Raw genomic sequence first — 16,657 nt, 5'->3', positions numbered from 1 at the left:
AAAAAGTCTGACGAAAGCCGAATCGTACGAAAACTGAAGCAATGTTTCCCATAAGAAATAATGTAAATCCAGTTAATCCATTCCAGACACCCAAAAATATTAACAAAAAACACATTTTATAGAGAATAACTATAGTTTTACATACAGAAAACAATGAGACGTAGGGTCGTCAGGGTCAGCCTCAAACCCTTACATACAGAAAACAACAGGCGTAGAGTCATCAGTGTCAGCCTCAAACCCTTCAAAATCCTTCTCGAGGACACATTCTGACCACAATTTTCTCCAAGCAGAGTTCATTGTCCTGGAAGTCACTCCCTGCCAAGCCTTATCAATAAGGCTTATGCAATTGAGGATATTGAAGTGATTTCTCCAGAACTCTCTTAGGGTCAGTTCAGTGTCCAAAGTCACTTCAAAGCACCTTTGAAACAGTGCTTTGGTGTAGAGTTTTTTGAAATTTGAAATGACCTGCTGGTCCATAGGCTGGATGAGAGGAGTGGTATTATGGGGCAAGAACTTCACTGTGATGAAACTAAACTCTTCCAACAATTGGTCTTCCAAGCCAGGAAGATGAGTAGGAGCATTGTCCATTACCAGGAGGCACTTGAGTGGCAATTGATTTTCCAGGAGGTATTTCTTCACACTCAGGCCGAACACATTTACCTCTTTCGCAACATCAGCTTCCTTGATTTCTTTTTTCTCCGCCAGCATGGAAGTGATCGTTGATGCGGACTTCCCATACATCCTGGCAAGCTCGGCCATGCGTACGCCATTTTCATACTTTGGTATAAGTTCTTTCTTGAATTCTATCATGTTTTTTGCCTTCTTTATCAAAGGGCTGGCACTCGGAACTTTCTTTGGCCTCATAGTGGCTTATTTAACAGTTGCACTCAATAAACAAGTACAAAAAAAATGGATTATTACTAAATGTTTCTGATGAATGTGTGGGGTGATGCTCACTCAACGAGAAACAAAGGCAGACTGAGTCACGAACGCATGAGATGCTTTGTGTGGGCGCTTGATTCTGGGAAATGAGTGACTGAGTCACACGGGCAGGCGGATGAGTTTAGTATGAACCATTTTCAACTGTATGAAAACCGAGCAGACGTACAAAAACTGGGACAAAATTTTGACGAAAAAAATTGTTGAAAACCAAATTGTACGAAAACTAGGGCATACGAAAACCAAGGTTCCACTATACTTTTAACTGAATCATTTAGCAGGGGCCCATTACTAGAGATTTTTTATTTTACATTGCAGAAAACATATTTCATCTCAGATTTTACTGGTTTTAAAATATGCCTGTTGTCTTTTCTCTCTCTTCTTTTGTGCTGTGTAAAAAAATTGTTATATTGTTGATTGCACTCACCATTATAGATGTTGATCTTAAAGTACAGTATTTGTAGTCTACTAACAAAAGATGTATTAAATTATGATCAAAACTTGCTATATGGTGAGTGGTCTTTCTAATACAGAGCACCCCACCCAGTTTGTTTACATTTTTTTGTGAGCACATCTCTCTGTTATGCCTGGAAATTTTCCAAAATCTCAAAGTGTTTTAAAGTTATTGCATATTTTATATGTACTCTGATAATTATACTTATGTGTACCTGTACCTAAATATACTTACACACTGTGCTGGCATGCAGGTACACATTAAAATCACTAAGAGTTTCTCTACTTGATGCCCTATAATAATCTCTTGGGGCTCATTAACCCTTTCAGGGGTTTCGGCTGTACTAGTACGGCTTACGCCCCAGGGTTTTTGACGTACTAGTACCCCTAAATTCTAGCGCCCTCAAATCTAGTGAGAGAAAGCTGGTAGGCCTACATATGAAAGAATGGGTCTTTGTGGTCAGTGTGTGCAGTATAAAATAAATCCTACAACACACCGTGCATAATGAGAGAAAAAAAAACTTTGACCATGTTTTTGGATTAAAACAGCGACTTTGCACTGTATTTTCGTATGGTATTTATTGCTGTATTCATTTCCCTGGTCTCATTTTATAGAATGAAAAACATATTACAGAAATTGAGATGATTTTGACTGGTTTTACAATGAAAAGTACCTTGAAATTGAGCTCAAAGTAGCAGAAATGTTCAATTTTTACCAAAGTTCAAAAGTAAACAAATCATGCCAAGCGTCCAATACACATCAACTGGTGAGTCTAATATTCTTTCACAAGTGCGCTGATATTATTTATACCATTTCTACACTAATGCAGTAGTCTGCATAACAGTAAATCTTCTATTTTTTGTAAGAATAAAAATTCAAAGTGGAAAGCCAAAGATATGTAAGAGGGGCCTGGGGATGTGACTAACGAACAGAGAACTTGTTATTTTAGTGCCAGGAATGTCTTTCTTGTTTATTCTGGACCCTATTCGGAAATTAGCATCTTTTGAAATTTGTGTGAAATTGGCAAAATTGCTAAATTCTGCCCACTTTATTGGATAGTTGAAATCGGTAAATGGGTGGTTTCTTGTACCCATCCGATAGAAAAAATGGAGTTCTAGTGAAATAGTTACGATTTTTGTCGATTAGTACACTGGAATTGGCCAAAAATAGGGCTCAAAGTGGGCAAAATCGCCAATGAGTAAACATCGTCGAGACCGCTAACTTCACGAGAGCATAATTCTGTAAGTTTTCCATCAAATTTTATGCTTTTGGTGTCATTATGACTGGGAAAAGATTCTCTATCATTTCATAAGAAATTTTTTTTTTTTTTTTTAAATTTTGGGACCCTGAGAACAAGTCTTGGAGAGGGCCTGGGGACCATGAAAGGGTTAAATGTCGTATATTACGTTAATATAGACATTTCCTTCAATCCATCTATGGTATTTTTTTCATAATTATGTAATAAACATGCTACGTAACATATAAACATGATACATGCACCCACAGTATAAAAATTGACATGAATATGAGATTTGTTTACCAAGCGGTTTGTAGGAGTGTCGGAAGAATTACATTTCTGTAGTCAAACACCAGTTACTTAACTGTAGAAAAATATTCCTTTCGTATGCCTTCACTCTATCTATAGCTATTCATGACCCTTGTGGGTTTAGAGCTTCTTTTTTATTATGATTATAATAATAATAGGTAATATATAGGTAGTAGGTTGGTAGACAGCAACCACCCAGGGAAGTACTACCGTCCTGCCAGATGATTGTGAAACAGAAACCTGTAACTGTTTTGCATGATGGTAGGATTGCTGGTTTTCTTTTTCTGTCTCATAAACACGCTAGATAACAGGGATATCTTGCTACTCCTACTTACACTTTGGTCACACTTCACAGACACGCACATGCATATATATATACATACTTCTAGGTTTTTCTCCTTTTTCTAAATAGCTCTTGTTCTTCTTTATTTCTTCTATTGACCATGGGGAAGTGGAAAAGAATCTTTCCTCCGTAAGCCATGCATGTCGTATGAGGCGACTAAAATGCCGGGAGCAATGGGCTAGTAACCCCTTCTCCTGTAGACATTTACTAAAAAAGAGAAGAAGAAAAACTTTATAAAGTGAAAGTTTTTCTCTTTCGGGCCACCCTGCCTTGGTGGGAATCGGCCAGTGTGATAATAAAAAAAAAAAAAAAATAATAATATATCATCATTCACTAAAAATGGTGTATTGCATGAGAATGGGAGTGTTGCTGTTTATTTATTCTGTACTAGCTTGTCGGAGCATCATTCCTTCTAAAAATGTTACATGAGAATGGAAGTGTTGGTTTTTATTTATTCTACTGTACCACTGTGGAGACAACTTGTACACAATGTAAAGTGTTTGTATGAACATGTATGAACCATAACCAGACGTTTCGTTCGTCTGTTTACATAGTACTCTGCGTGGGTGGGGTGGCCAGCTGGTCTACCCTACCTCCCACACCTGACTTTCTACAAATAAATACTTTTCACCTCTCACCCTACATTAAGACCATTAAGACTACAAATATTTTAAGGTAAGTAATGAGTGTACTATATATGCATTTTATCACTCTAGGGTGCTTTGAGCATCATAGTATATTATGTGTGGGTGGGGTGGCCACACCTGACTTCTTACAATAAATACTACTCACCTTTTGCCCTACATTAAAACTACAAATATTTTGAGGTAAATCATGAGTGTACTGTATGTGTATTTTACTTTTTATTATTTTTTAATGCCTAGTTCTATTGCTAACTTAATGTTAGTGTAAACTTGTTATCTGGCATTTATGTGCATTTATAAGTGGAAAAATGGCGTTCTGCATTCTGGCAATGTCTGCTTTGTGGTGGTAGCCTGGAACCTAACCTGCTGTATAAGTGGGACCCTGCTGTATTGTATTGTTAGTCCCCTTCCCTAACTCTCCTTTCCATACCTCCCCAATAATTATTTTCTCTATCAAGCAGGCCGCTGTTCATTTTCATCAGTGGTTGAACGCAGTATGAGTCTCGAGCAGACAAGACAAGCCTGGTGTGATTCTTGTACTAGGTATCAACCAATTGAGCAGTGGCGGCGCTATAAGACACTACCAGATATTTTGGCTATGAACTGTGGCCTTGACAGTGCTCAAGTAGGTGTTGTCCTTAATTCTTGTACATTTTAATTAAGAACTAATTTTTTGTGCATTGTGCATTTTTTTATGTAATATACTTATTTTTTACTGAGAATAGAATGTCTTAGTTTCTATTATGAAACCCCTCTGTTTACCTATTAACCATACTACTGTTTGTTTATTCATGTACACTATCATTTTTTTTCAACACATCAGCTGTCTCTCACTGAGGCAGGATGACCCAAATAAGAAAGAAACACTTTCACCATCATTCAGCACTTTCACCATCACTCAACACTTTCACCATCATTCAACACTTTTACCATCATTCATACATAATCACTGTCTTTGCAGAGGTTCCCAGATACAACAGCTCAGATGTGACTCCAAACAGTCAATATCTCAAACTCCTTGGAAAGTGCAGGCATTGTACTTCCCACCTCCAGGACTCATGTTTGGTTAACCAGTTTCCCTGAATCCCTTTACATTCACAAAATATTACCCTGCTCACACTCGAACAGCTCTGTCAAGTCCCAAAAACTATTTGTCTCCATTCACTCCTATCTAATGTGCTCACACATGCCTGCTGAATGTCCAAGCCCCTTGCACACAAAACCTCTTTCACCCCCTTCCTCTATCTTTTTCTAGGATGACCCCTACCCCTCCTCCCCTCCACTACAGATTTGTACACCTTCGAAGTCATCCTATTTTGCTTCATCTCTAAATGACCAAACCACCTCAACAAACCCTTCATCAGCCCTCCAAATAATACTTGTAGTAACTCGACACCACCTAATTTCCACACTACGAATTCTCTGCAATAGTATCTACACCACACATTGCCCTTAGACACAACATATCCACTGCCTCCAGTCTCCTCCTTGCTGCAGCATTTACAACCCATGCTTCATGCCTGTATAAGAGTGTTGGTACCTCTGTTCTTTCATACATTCTTCTTTGCCTCCATGGATAACTTTGTTTCCACAGATACCTCAGTGCACCACCCACCCTTTTTCCTCCATCAGTTAAGTGGCTTATCTCATCCTTCATAAACCCATCTGCTGACAAGTCTACTCCAAAATACTTGAACACATTCACTTCTTCCATACTCCCTCCCTCCAATGTGATATCCAATTTTTCTTTATCTAAATCATTTGATACCCTCATCATCTTACTCTTATCTGTGTTCACTTTCAACTTTCTGCCTTTACACACCCTCCCAAACTCGTCCACTAACCTTTGCAACTTTTTTTTAGAATCTCCCAAAAGCACAGTATCACTTAATATACATTAGTGTAAACATCTTTTTTATGCATTTAACAGCAAAAAAAGGCTATGTTTAACTTCACAGCAATTTTTGCTTTACAGCGGTAGCCCGAACCTAACCTGCTGTATAAGCAGGATCTCCTGTATAATGCTTTATTGTTTTACTTATTCATGATTCTTCATTGTGGCCAGTTACATGCCACAGCCTGCATGAAAATGGATTTGACTTACTCTTCCTCACTTGACAGGATTTCAGGTTCTGGAAGCACCAGTTTGAACTTTTGTTGACAGATGTCCGGGATAAAAAAAGAGAAGAAGAAAAGAAAAAATCTGAAGCTAAATATGGAAACAATGATAAAGAATTGAGTAAGGCAAATGAAAGAAATACTCCTTCCCTTACTACAGGTGAGAGACATGTACTATAACAAACATAAAACTTTATGCACAAAATTGCAGGTGAAATATTTGCATGGTGTAGCATACTAAAACATCTTTCAAATTATGTTTAAATATTTCAAGCTTGTCATAGAATATTATATTACCCTGTGAAGCTAATAAACAATAACGTAGAATTTTTTATATACTGTATCTCAACATTATTATTAATTTTTGTAAGTTTGTATTTAAAAATTTAAATAGCAGGTAGTCCATCCACACCATCAAAGAGGTACCCAGACAGCTCTTCCTCACAGCCCTCTCCTGCTCGACCTTGTAGGTATGGTCAGGGTTGTACTCGTCATGACTGCAGATTTTGGCATCCTGGTCGTGACGCCGGAGAAGGTATGTGTAGATTTATTTTGGATCTGGATGAGGGATTATACTATTGGAAATAATAAAAAAGTTTACTTGACATTAAAAACATTTAAAACCCCTTTTTTATATGAGAATTGAAAATGCTGAGCATGAGATAACGTAGTTTTTCCCAATTTACTTTAGGCAAAGAATTTAGTTTTTTTAGTTCACAATTTGCCTCTCACCAATGCAGGGTGATCCATTCATTCATTCCTTCATTGGTTGTCTTCCCAGAAGCATGCAACAACCTCACCCTTCCTTTAAAATACTGGTTCTGTACATCCCACCTTCAGGACTGAGCCTGGCAAACCTCTTTCCTTGAATCCCTTCATAAATGTTACCTTACTCACTCTCCAACAGCATGTCAGGTTACAAAAACCACTTGTCTCCACTCCAGTCAAACATGCTCTCACAAGACTGTTGAATGTACAAGCTCCCTAACACTCAGAACTGTCCTTTACTCCCTTCCTCCCTCCAACCCTTCCTGGGATGACCCCTACCCTTTTTTACCTCCACCCCAAGATTCATATACCCTCCTGGTCATTTTATTATGCACCACTTTATTTTGTTAGGTTCTTAATGCAGGAGGGCCTCGATTATAAGGCAAGTTAGATTTTAGATTGCTGTCTTTTTCTTTTAGATATTCCAATAAAGTGAGTATCTTCTGTGTCTGAATTAAATGTGTATTTCATTTATTATTTTTGATCTGTGAACTTAAAGTTTCTATATTTTCCAGTTTTTTCACTACACCCTCAAAATAATTTTGTAGCAGATTTACCTATCACTGATTGCTTAAGCTTCCACTTTAGCCTCTTGAAATTATGACAGCTTGGAAGATTTCCTAAAAAAAATTCTAATATTTTGCATCCCTGTAAAATATCCCATGTAAAATCCAATGTAATTTTTTTTTTTTTTGTTCTGGGGACACCATGGCATTCATTGTTTGCCATTAGTTGTATAATACTCAGCTGAGATTAAAATAACATTTAACTGGAACAGAGCTTTTGAGGCAAAAACCAGTGAGACAAAAAATTACCATTTGTTTTTAAACAAAAATCAATGACTAAGCACAAATTTAAACTAAATGTACCCAGTCACAAGACATATAAGTCCACAGGCTAAATATCCAGAATGGAGACTCCTTCGTATTTATTTGAAGTGACAGTGGTACAGTAAAAAATGTAAATCAAAGTTCAACAGGGGATGGAGCAGAGGGGTAGCATATGATGTGTACGCTTATAATTAGTTTTTCTTTACTCATTTAATCTTATCTTATATTGTGCCTTAAAAATGAAGAGATTCTTTGAGCTATCACCAGTCACTCTTTCCCACATGATCTACAGTCATTCTGTTAATGATACCTTCTGCAGGCAAAACAGAAATGGAAGAAAGTTCTACAATCCACTTTTTACTTTGAGCAGGTCAGCAACCAGCACATGTACTTAGTCTCCTGGACCAAACAATGGAATATTCATGGGTGCCACCTGGTATGAGAGCTAAACTTAATGAGGATGGCACTGTATCACTCTCGGATATCACAAAAAGTGAGGTGAGAGAAAATTAAGCTGTTTTTGGTTAGTGATATGTTGTGATACTTTTTTTTTTTTTTTTTTTAACAACCTGCCATCTCCCACCAAGGCAGGGTGACTCAAAAAAGAAGAAAACTATAAAGTTTTTCTTCTTTTTACATTTAGTAATTTATACAGGAGAAGGGGTTACTAGCCCCCTTGATCCCTAAACAGTATTATATTTCACATTATCTAAGGTTAGCTGAGAAGCATGTCTTCTAAGCTTTTACAGTTGTTAATATAAAGACATTTTCTTGTCCAGCTTGAAGATGCCAAAGACAATGAATGTGGTGTTGTCTATGAGCTTGTTGGTGTTGTATCCCACATAGCTGACCCACGCTTCCCTGATAAAAACAATTTGGTAGCCTGTATCAGGGTTGGTCCAGGCTATCATGTACGTGCCAAAGTGTCATCTGTTTCCCACTGGTATCTTTTTAATGATATAAGGTAATTCATATGCTTTATTAAAATATTTTACTATTTTGCTTGCCTTCAAATTTTAATTTAGATTTTGTTTTTATCTATAGTTCCTTGAGACAATCCACACAGAATTTTTGCTGATTTGCTTGATCACAATTTCTCTCCTCTTGCTTATCAATGTATTGTACTGTGATTCCTCCACACTAATCTAACATGCGATTTCTATGGATATTTCTCATTAATCCCACCTTCACATGTTGAGAAATAAAAGGTACATGTGCATCACTTGTGCATTTTTATTGATGAAAGATTTTCCCTGAACAACAGGCTTCTTCAGTCAAATACAGAAGAATATAACCCTAGACAGTAGAAGGGGAGAGGTAATTTTGAAGTGATCAGTTGTCAGTATTGTATACCATTAATGTTTACCTTCACATACTCTTGCTTTACACATTTTTGTTAGGTATCAGTTTTAAAGCTTATGAAGTTCCAGGGGTTAATGATGTTACAACCTTCCTTGTCTCTTCCTAGTATATTTCATTCATAATACAGTAAACTATGTGTATTCCAGTATTCTTTGTCATTCTCAAAACTTCTCTTTTTTTTTACATATAAAAGTTTTTATTTTTCATTGTACTGTATTAACCCTTTCAGGGTCCGTCCGTAGATCTACGGCTTTGCGTTCAGGGTCCAAACCGTAGATCTACGCCAAAATTCTAGCGCCGTCAAATTTAGCACGAGAAGGCTGGTAGGCCTACATCTAAGAGAATGGGTCTGGGTGGTCGGTGTGCACACCATAGAAAAAATCTGGACGCCCACATGGCATTGTGGGAACGCCGGCAAAGTAGCTTTGTTCATAGTGCCTGGCGGCAAGATGCTCTCACTCCCCACTCACTCTCCGGGGAATTCTGACTCTCCTCTTCACAACTTACAGTTCTAAGACTGATGGAAGTGGAGCTGAAGACGAATTCTATGGTTTTGAACCATATGGTACCATTGTGCCATATGGTACAATGGTGCCATGTCATACAATGGTATCATGGTACAATGGTATATGGTACAATGGTATATGGTACAATGGTACCATATGGTACAATGTATGTATAGTACATTGTACCATATAGTACATTGTACCATATAGTACATTGTACCATATGGTACAGGGTACAGGGACCCTAATGGAAATAAATGTCTGACTTTTTTAGGTTATCCTAGGTTCTCCAAACATATGCTGCTAAGTATGATATTCTATGTAACTTTATTTGTGTATAACAAAATAAACTTACTTATGATGCCACATGCACTTGAGCAAGTTTATTCAGGTGTACAGAAATACAATTACATAGATTATCATACATAGCAGCATATGTATAAAATCCTAGGATAACCCAAAAAAGTCAGGGTGACTTATTTCTATAGTTATCCCTGTATCTGTACCATATGGTACCCTGTACCATATGGTACCCTGCATCATATGGTACCCTGCACCATATGGTACCCTGTACCATATGGTACCCTGTACCATATGGTACCCTGTACCATATGGTACCTTGTACCATATGGTACCCTGCACCATATGTTATCCTGTACTGCATGGTACCCTTTACCATATAGTACAATGTACCATATGGTACCCTGTAACATATACAGTGTACCATATGGTCAATAGGTGTTGGTGGCAAGAGACACCAGCCAAGACTGAGTGGCGACGCAAGCTAGCTACTGACTCCGCAGTTCGCGAGATAAAGTGCTTTGAAGAATTGAGACACTTATGCAACACATGGGAATCTTTATTGAAGAAACGTTTCGCCACACAGTGGCTTCATCAGTCCAATACAAAGTAGAAATGGGTAAGGAGAGTAGAAGTATGAGGTAATCAGTCCCTCAACCTGGATTCGATGTGTTCAGTCCATCACTCTTGTAGTGATGGACTGAACACATCGAATCCAGGTTGAGGGACTGATTACCTCATACTTCTACTCTCCTTACCCATTTCTACTTTGTATTGGACTGATGAAGCCACTGTGTGGCGAAACATTTCTTCAATAAAGATTCCCATGTGTTGCATAAGTGTCTCAATTCTTCAACTTGTCGGTTTTCAAAACCATTCATCACATAAAGTGCTTTGTCATCCACCTCAAGGAACACGTAAAGTTCCTGTACACTTGTAAATATATAATAGAACATTACTAATATACAACATTTTTGCATATTTTTGTTGTAAACAACTATTGTAAACAAAATAATAATGAAAATATTAGTGTGTTGAATACAACAGTACCATATGGTACAATGAATCATATGGTATCATTGTACTGTATGGTACAATGTACCATATGGTACCGTTGCATCATATGGTACCATTACACCATATGGTACCATAAGGTACCATTGCACCATATGGTACCATTGTATCATATGGTACCATTGTACCAAATGGTGCCATTCTACCATGTGGTACCATTGTATCATGTGCCATTGTGCCATATTGTACCATATGGTACCATTATATGTCATTGTACCATATGGTACCATTGCACCCTATGGTACCATTGCACCCTATGGCACCATTGTACCATATGGTACTATATGGTACCATTGTACCAAATGGTGCCATTCTACCATGTGGTACCATTGTATCATGTGCCATTGTGCCATATGGTACCATTGTATCATATGATGCCATTGTACCATATGGTACCATTGCACCCTATGGTACCATTGCACCCTATGGCACCATTGTACCATATGGTACTATATGGTACCATTGTACCAAATGGTGCCATTCTACTATGTGGTACCAGTGTATCATATGGTACCATTGTATCATGTGCCATTGTACCATATTGTACCATATGGCACCATTGTACTATATGGTACCGTTGTATTCAACACAATAACCGCACTAATATTTTCATCATTTTGTTTACAATAAACTTGTACAGTTATTGTGTTGAATACAATGAGTGTACACTTATACAATATACATTATACTGGTCTCACAGGCCACAAATGTTATTAGAAAAACAAAAAAAATAGAAAAGAAAAGAAAAAAGTATAAAAAACAAAATAAAAAAATGGGATTTTGCGAAAGTCACTGATGTTGCCGCCATCCGGTCATTTTGGGTCAACTTCCCACCGCTGTATCTCCGTAAATACTGATCAGAAAAAAAACTTTTTTTTTTGTCTTATTACCTTCACAAAAATATACTCTTTAATTCTGTAAGATTTTTTTTTTTTTTTTATTTTTTATTTTTTTTTTTTTTTTTTTTTTTTTTTTTTTTTTTCTTCAAAATTTGTAGATGAATGGTTCAGAGAACCGACATGTTGATAAATTAGACACATATGCAACGAAGAATGAGGGGAGACCTGATCGAAGTGTATAAGTGGAAGATAGGTATTAATAAAGGGGATATTAACAAGGTCTTGAGGATATCTCTCCAGGAGAGAACCCGCAGTAATGGATTTAAATTAGATAAGTTTAGATTTAGAAAGGACATAGGAAAGTATTGGTTTGGAAATAGGGTAGTTGATGAGTGGAACAGTCTACCTAGTTGGGTTATTGAGGCTAGGACTTTGGGTAGTTTCAAATTTAGGTTGGATAAGTACATGAGTGGGAGGGGTTGGATTTGAGAGGGACTTGCACATCGGAGCTTGTTTCTTGGGTGGCATTGTAAATTGGGTTGGTCAAATGTTTGTTAGTGGGATGAATTGTAAAGGACCTGCCTAGTATGGGCCAACAGGCCTGCTGCAGTGTTCCTCCTTTCTTATGTTCTTATATGCAACTCTTGGGTATCTTTATTGAGGAAACGTTTCGCCACACAGTGGCTTCATCAGTCCATACATAGGAGAAACTTGAAGAACAGGAGGAGAATGAGGTAATCAGTTCCTAAACCTTGAGTCGATGTGTTCAGTCCATCAATCTATTCAAGATTGATGGACTGAACACATCAACTCAAGGTTGAGGGACTGATTACCTCATTCTCCTCCTGTTCTTCAAGTTTCTCCTACGTATGGACTGATGAAGCCACTGTGTGGCGAAACGTTTCCTCAATAAAGATACCCAAGAGTTGCATATGTGTCTAATTTTCAAAATTTCTTGGACACTGGAGCACCACTTCAGATTTTGGCCTTGGACCCTGAAGGTGTTAAGAAAGGGGGGTACTGTAATGAACTCCTTGCTTTAAACATAGCTCCCATTCACAAAGAAGGCAATAACAAAAAAAAAAAGTCTCACACACCCAGAAATTGGAATCATAGGACTTTTAGTGGGATGAAGTGAGCTAGGCTAATATAAATTCTTAATGGGAAAATTATAATGTGCTGTAATTAATAATCTACAAGGTGGGAAATTGTAGAGTTTGTAAGTTGCAAGGACTTGCATGAAATAGACAGAAGTACTGTTGGATGAGGATGACTCTGACTTAAATGAGAAAGAATACTGCTGGTGATGAATTCCGAGGAAGAGAATCAGCTCTCTGGTATGGAAGAGACCTTAACCTTAACATAAGTGCAATAACTTTCCTTAAAGTAATCATAGCATGGATAGAAGCCTCAATCTGAATGCTGTACACTACCAGATTGTGAGTTTTACAAATCAAAGCTGGGAATCAGAATACAGAAGCACTGCCATACCAACACACACACAACATCAACATCTAAGGTCTTTCTAGCAGCATCCATAGAAGTTCAGTAACCCTTCATAGCACTTTCTTTGAAGATACTCAACTTCAGGAACTCAGAACTCCCAGAATGCAATGAAAGTTATATACTAGTACATGCATTTTTTATTTGTTTAGAAAAAATTGTAGGATATTTTTAAAATCTTGGAATATAATGCTTTTTTCCTATACATTTTTTAAGTTCACAGCATGGATCATTTGATTACAGTAGTTTTTAGGAGCATTTAATTTTAAATCCCTATATAGTAGACTATATTGGGATTTAAATATTAATGTGACAAACTAATTGACTTTAATCAAAAGCTGAGATGCAGACTCAAAAGCTAGTAGAACTCAAGTCCTGTAAATTCAAATATTGTAGTTAATTACATTTACACATGCATGCATACTCTTTTTCAAATGTACTGCACCTGCATTTTAATTGCCTTTCCTTGCTCATATTCTGTAGCTATACCTGTTAGTACCCTGATTAGTGCTTTCATTTTTGTATAGATGAATGCAAATATAGTATCCTCAGTGTCTACTTACCCCCTCAAGGGAGGTTCCTTGATGCTAGTGAGGTCCAAGCTATTTGACTTGTCCTTCCCTTCCTTGGATTGAACTTGTGGGTTTAGTGTTTCTCTCAAAATAATAATGATAATAATAATAATAATAAAAATGATTCTTGGTATTTTTTAATAAAAATGGTATAACTTGTAAGATAAATGATTATTAAAATATCCTATTTAACTTTTATATAAAATAACTTAAAAAATATATTTATTTTTAACTTAATTTTGATAGTATCCAGCCAATTGGACAAGAAGAAGCATTATGGTTTCCACTAGGCTGGAAGACACCCTGTGTTCTGTACTGGCAGCGACGGCAGTTACCTTCCGAATCCCATTCCGTAGAACAAATTAATCCAATTACTGTGGATGTATTTGGTGAAGATAAGTCATTAGCACAACGTGGAAGGAAGAGGATCACTTTCACACCTCTTACAGCTGATGAAATGCCTGGGGAAGGTAAGATTTAACTGACTTTGATGTGTGTTTCTTTATTCAAATAGTGTGCATTTTGTATAGAAGTATGAAGGGGGGAGGAAGAGTAAAGAAGGCATATGCTTTCTTATTAATTTTTTTTTTTTTTTTAACCTTAGATGTATTCACTTTGCAATCCCACATAATAGCATATGTATTGGATTGTTTCTTTTCCACTTCTTTCAGTTAATATAATTTTATATATTTTTTTTTTTTTACTATTTTTCTTGCCATATTTTTCCCGTCTTTGTACTACATTTGTGGCTAGTACCACTATTTATTGAGGGAGTTTCCAATCTTACATGCATTGTTGTTTTTCAGTGAAGTCTTTGGAATAATTTTTGTGAAAACCAACCCAACGTAAATTTTTACCTAGGTCATAGATGTGTTTTCATTACCTTGCTCTTATCCTTAGTACAGTAAATAAAACCATTGGATTTATTGATAAATCTCATTCTGACAAATGTATTCTGGTAAATGTGTGTTGATCATCAACCATTAGACTAGATGTACTCCCTCATTGGAGTGTAAGCAAGGTAATATGAAGGGATTCAGGGAAAATTGATTAGTCAGACTCAAGACCTGGAGATGGGAACTACAGCACCTGAACTCTGAAGGAAGGGTGAGGACTTTGTAATTCAGTGGGGCATCTGAACTGTAATGTCAGCATGCTTCTGGTGAGATAGTGATTGAATGAATGATTGTAAATATGTTTCCTCTTATTTTTGGGTCACCCTACTTCGAAGAGAGATGGGCTGGTATGTTAAAAAGAAGGCTAAGTACCATACAGTAATTATGGTAAAAAGTAAAATGGATAATTTAGATTTTCTTGATAATCTTAATTGTTGTTGCAGGTGATTTGGTAGCCATGGATGCAGAGTTTGTGAACCTTCACCAGGAAGAAGCAGAGATTCGTAGTGATGGTACTAGAACTACTATTAAGCCATCACAAAAGTCTGTTGCAAGGATTACCTGCATAAGAGGGTATAATTTGCTCCAATATTTGGAAGAATTGTTTTTCAATATTTTTGTATTGATTTTAGGCTAAGCCCCTTAGTGGTAGTTTTTGCAGCTGTTTTTCATTATGTAAAAAATTAAAATGTTAGGACTAAGTGTGAGTAGCCTTTTACAAGCATAATTTAAATTGTTCAGTTACATGTTTTAATCATATACTTTGATACAGGGATAATATTTTATGACCATCTAACTGATGGTGATTATATGTTTTAATTATAATGGATGAATTGTTGATAGTGTGTCGATTTACATTTAAGACTTGCTGATGAATCATATACTGTACTGTACAGAAGTTTTAAGTTAGATAAAGAAATAAATAAAAAATGGGTTTCATCTGATAAATCAACCAAATGAGCACAGTGAATCATGGTAAAGCATAGTAGAAGTAATTGACTGGTGGAGATTGTGAGTTTTGAGATAATCTTGTTTGTGCTACAGATGGTATGTGGTTAATGTGTATTTGGAGATAGGTCACATATGATGTTAATTCTTCTTCTTCTTTCAACAAACTGGCTGTATCCTGCCAAAGTAGGGTGGCCCAAAAAGAAAAACACACATTGTAAGCATTTTAAGCAAATAAACATTTTAATTTTTTTTTTTTTAGTAATGTATACAGGTGAAGGGTTTACTAGCCCCTTGCCTCTTATGACACGTGTGGTGGCTTATGGAGGAAGAATTTTGTTCCACTTCCCCGTGGACATAAGACGAAATAAACAAGAACTAGCAAGAAAATAGAAGAAAACCCAGAGGGGTGGGTATATATATGCTTGTACATGTGTAGTGTGTGTAAGTAGAAGTAGCAAGATGTATCTGAAATCTTGCATGTTTATGAGACAGAAAAGATATCAGCAATCCTACCATTATGTAAAACAATTACAGGCTTCTGTTTCACACACTTGGCAAGACTGTAGTACCTCTCTGGGCAGTTGCTGTCTAGCAACCTACTACCTAGGATGATGATTATGCATTATTAAATAAGGGGTTGCTTGCATTAAATACATCCTGTTCTTGATGAAAAAGGAGTAAAGTAAAAAGAGGCAATTGTTTCCTTTTAATACTGAGTCACCATTTTAGCGAACCTTGTAAGACGACCTTAAACAAATTGCTTCAGATTTGCTTAACCATTCCTTTGGTTCATTTAATCTGCTGTATTGTTTTGATTTTGTATAAAAAAAAATTTACTCATGTCTCGACAGTATTACATGTGTGTATCTCAAGATTTGACAGCTCAAGGCTTGAAATTAAAGTTTTCTACACCATGCTGGGTTAACAGTCCCACTTATAAAAATGGTTATAATCATAACCATAAATTTTTAAGGGGCGGGTAAGTAAGCCAGCAGAAGGCCCTCTGTCAGAC

General features: G+C 36.7%; 1 protein-coding gene across 6 annotated transcripts in view; it reads left to right on the top strand.

The window, feature by feature from the left end:
• Positions 1 to 16,657, top strand: part of PAN2 (PAN2-PAN3 deadenylation complex catalytic subunit PAN2) — a 39,895-nt gene that overhangs the window by 17,049 nt on the left and 6,189 nt on the right. For 3 of the 6 annotated variants that reach the window (XM_070092609.1, XM_070092610.1, XM_070092611.1), the window contains exons 15-21: positions 4,385 to 4,551; positions 6,048 to 6,204; positions 6,439 to 6,579; positions 8,013 to 8,140; positions 8,422 to 8,606; positions 14,045 to 14,268; positions 15,138 to 15,267. In XM_070092609.1, coding sequence (XP_069948710.1) covers positions 4,385 to 4,551; positions 6,048 to 6,204; positions 6,439 to 6,579; positions 8,013 to 8,140; positions 8,422 to 8,606; positions 14,045 to 14,268; positions 15,138 to 15,267 — 1,132 coding nt within the window. The remainder of the gene's footprint in view (positions 1 to 4,384; positions 4,552 to 6,047; positions 6,205 to 6,438; positions 6,580 to 8,012; positions 8,141 to 8,421; positions 8,607 to 14,044; positions 14,269 to 15,137; positions 15,268 to 16,657) is intronic. The other 3 variants (XM_070092614.1, XM_070092613.1, XM_070092612.1) reach the window with 3 other exon arrangements.

This window comes from Cherax quadricarinatus, chromosome 40 (assembly GCF_038502225.1).
Source record: "Cherax quadricarinatus isolate ZL_2023a chromosome 40, ASM3850222v1, whole genome shotgun sequence".
Taxonomy (NCBI): Eukaryota; Metazoa; Arthropoda; class Malacostraca; order Decapoda; family Parastacidae; genus Cherax; species Cherax quadricarinatus.
Note: the sequence above shows the minus strand (reverse complement) of the source record. Positions and strands in the feature narration are given on the sequence as shown.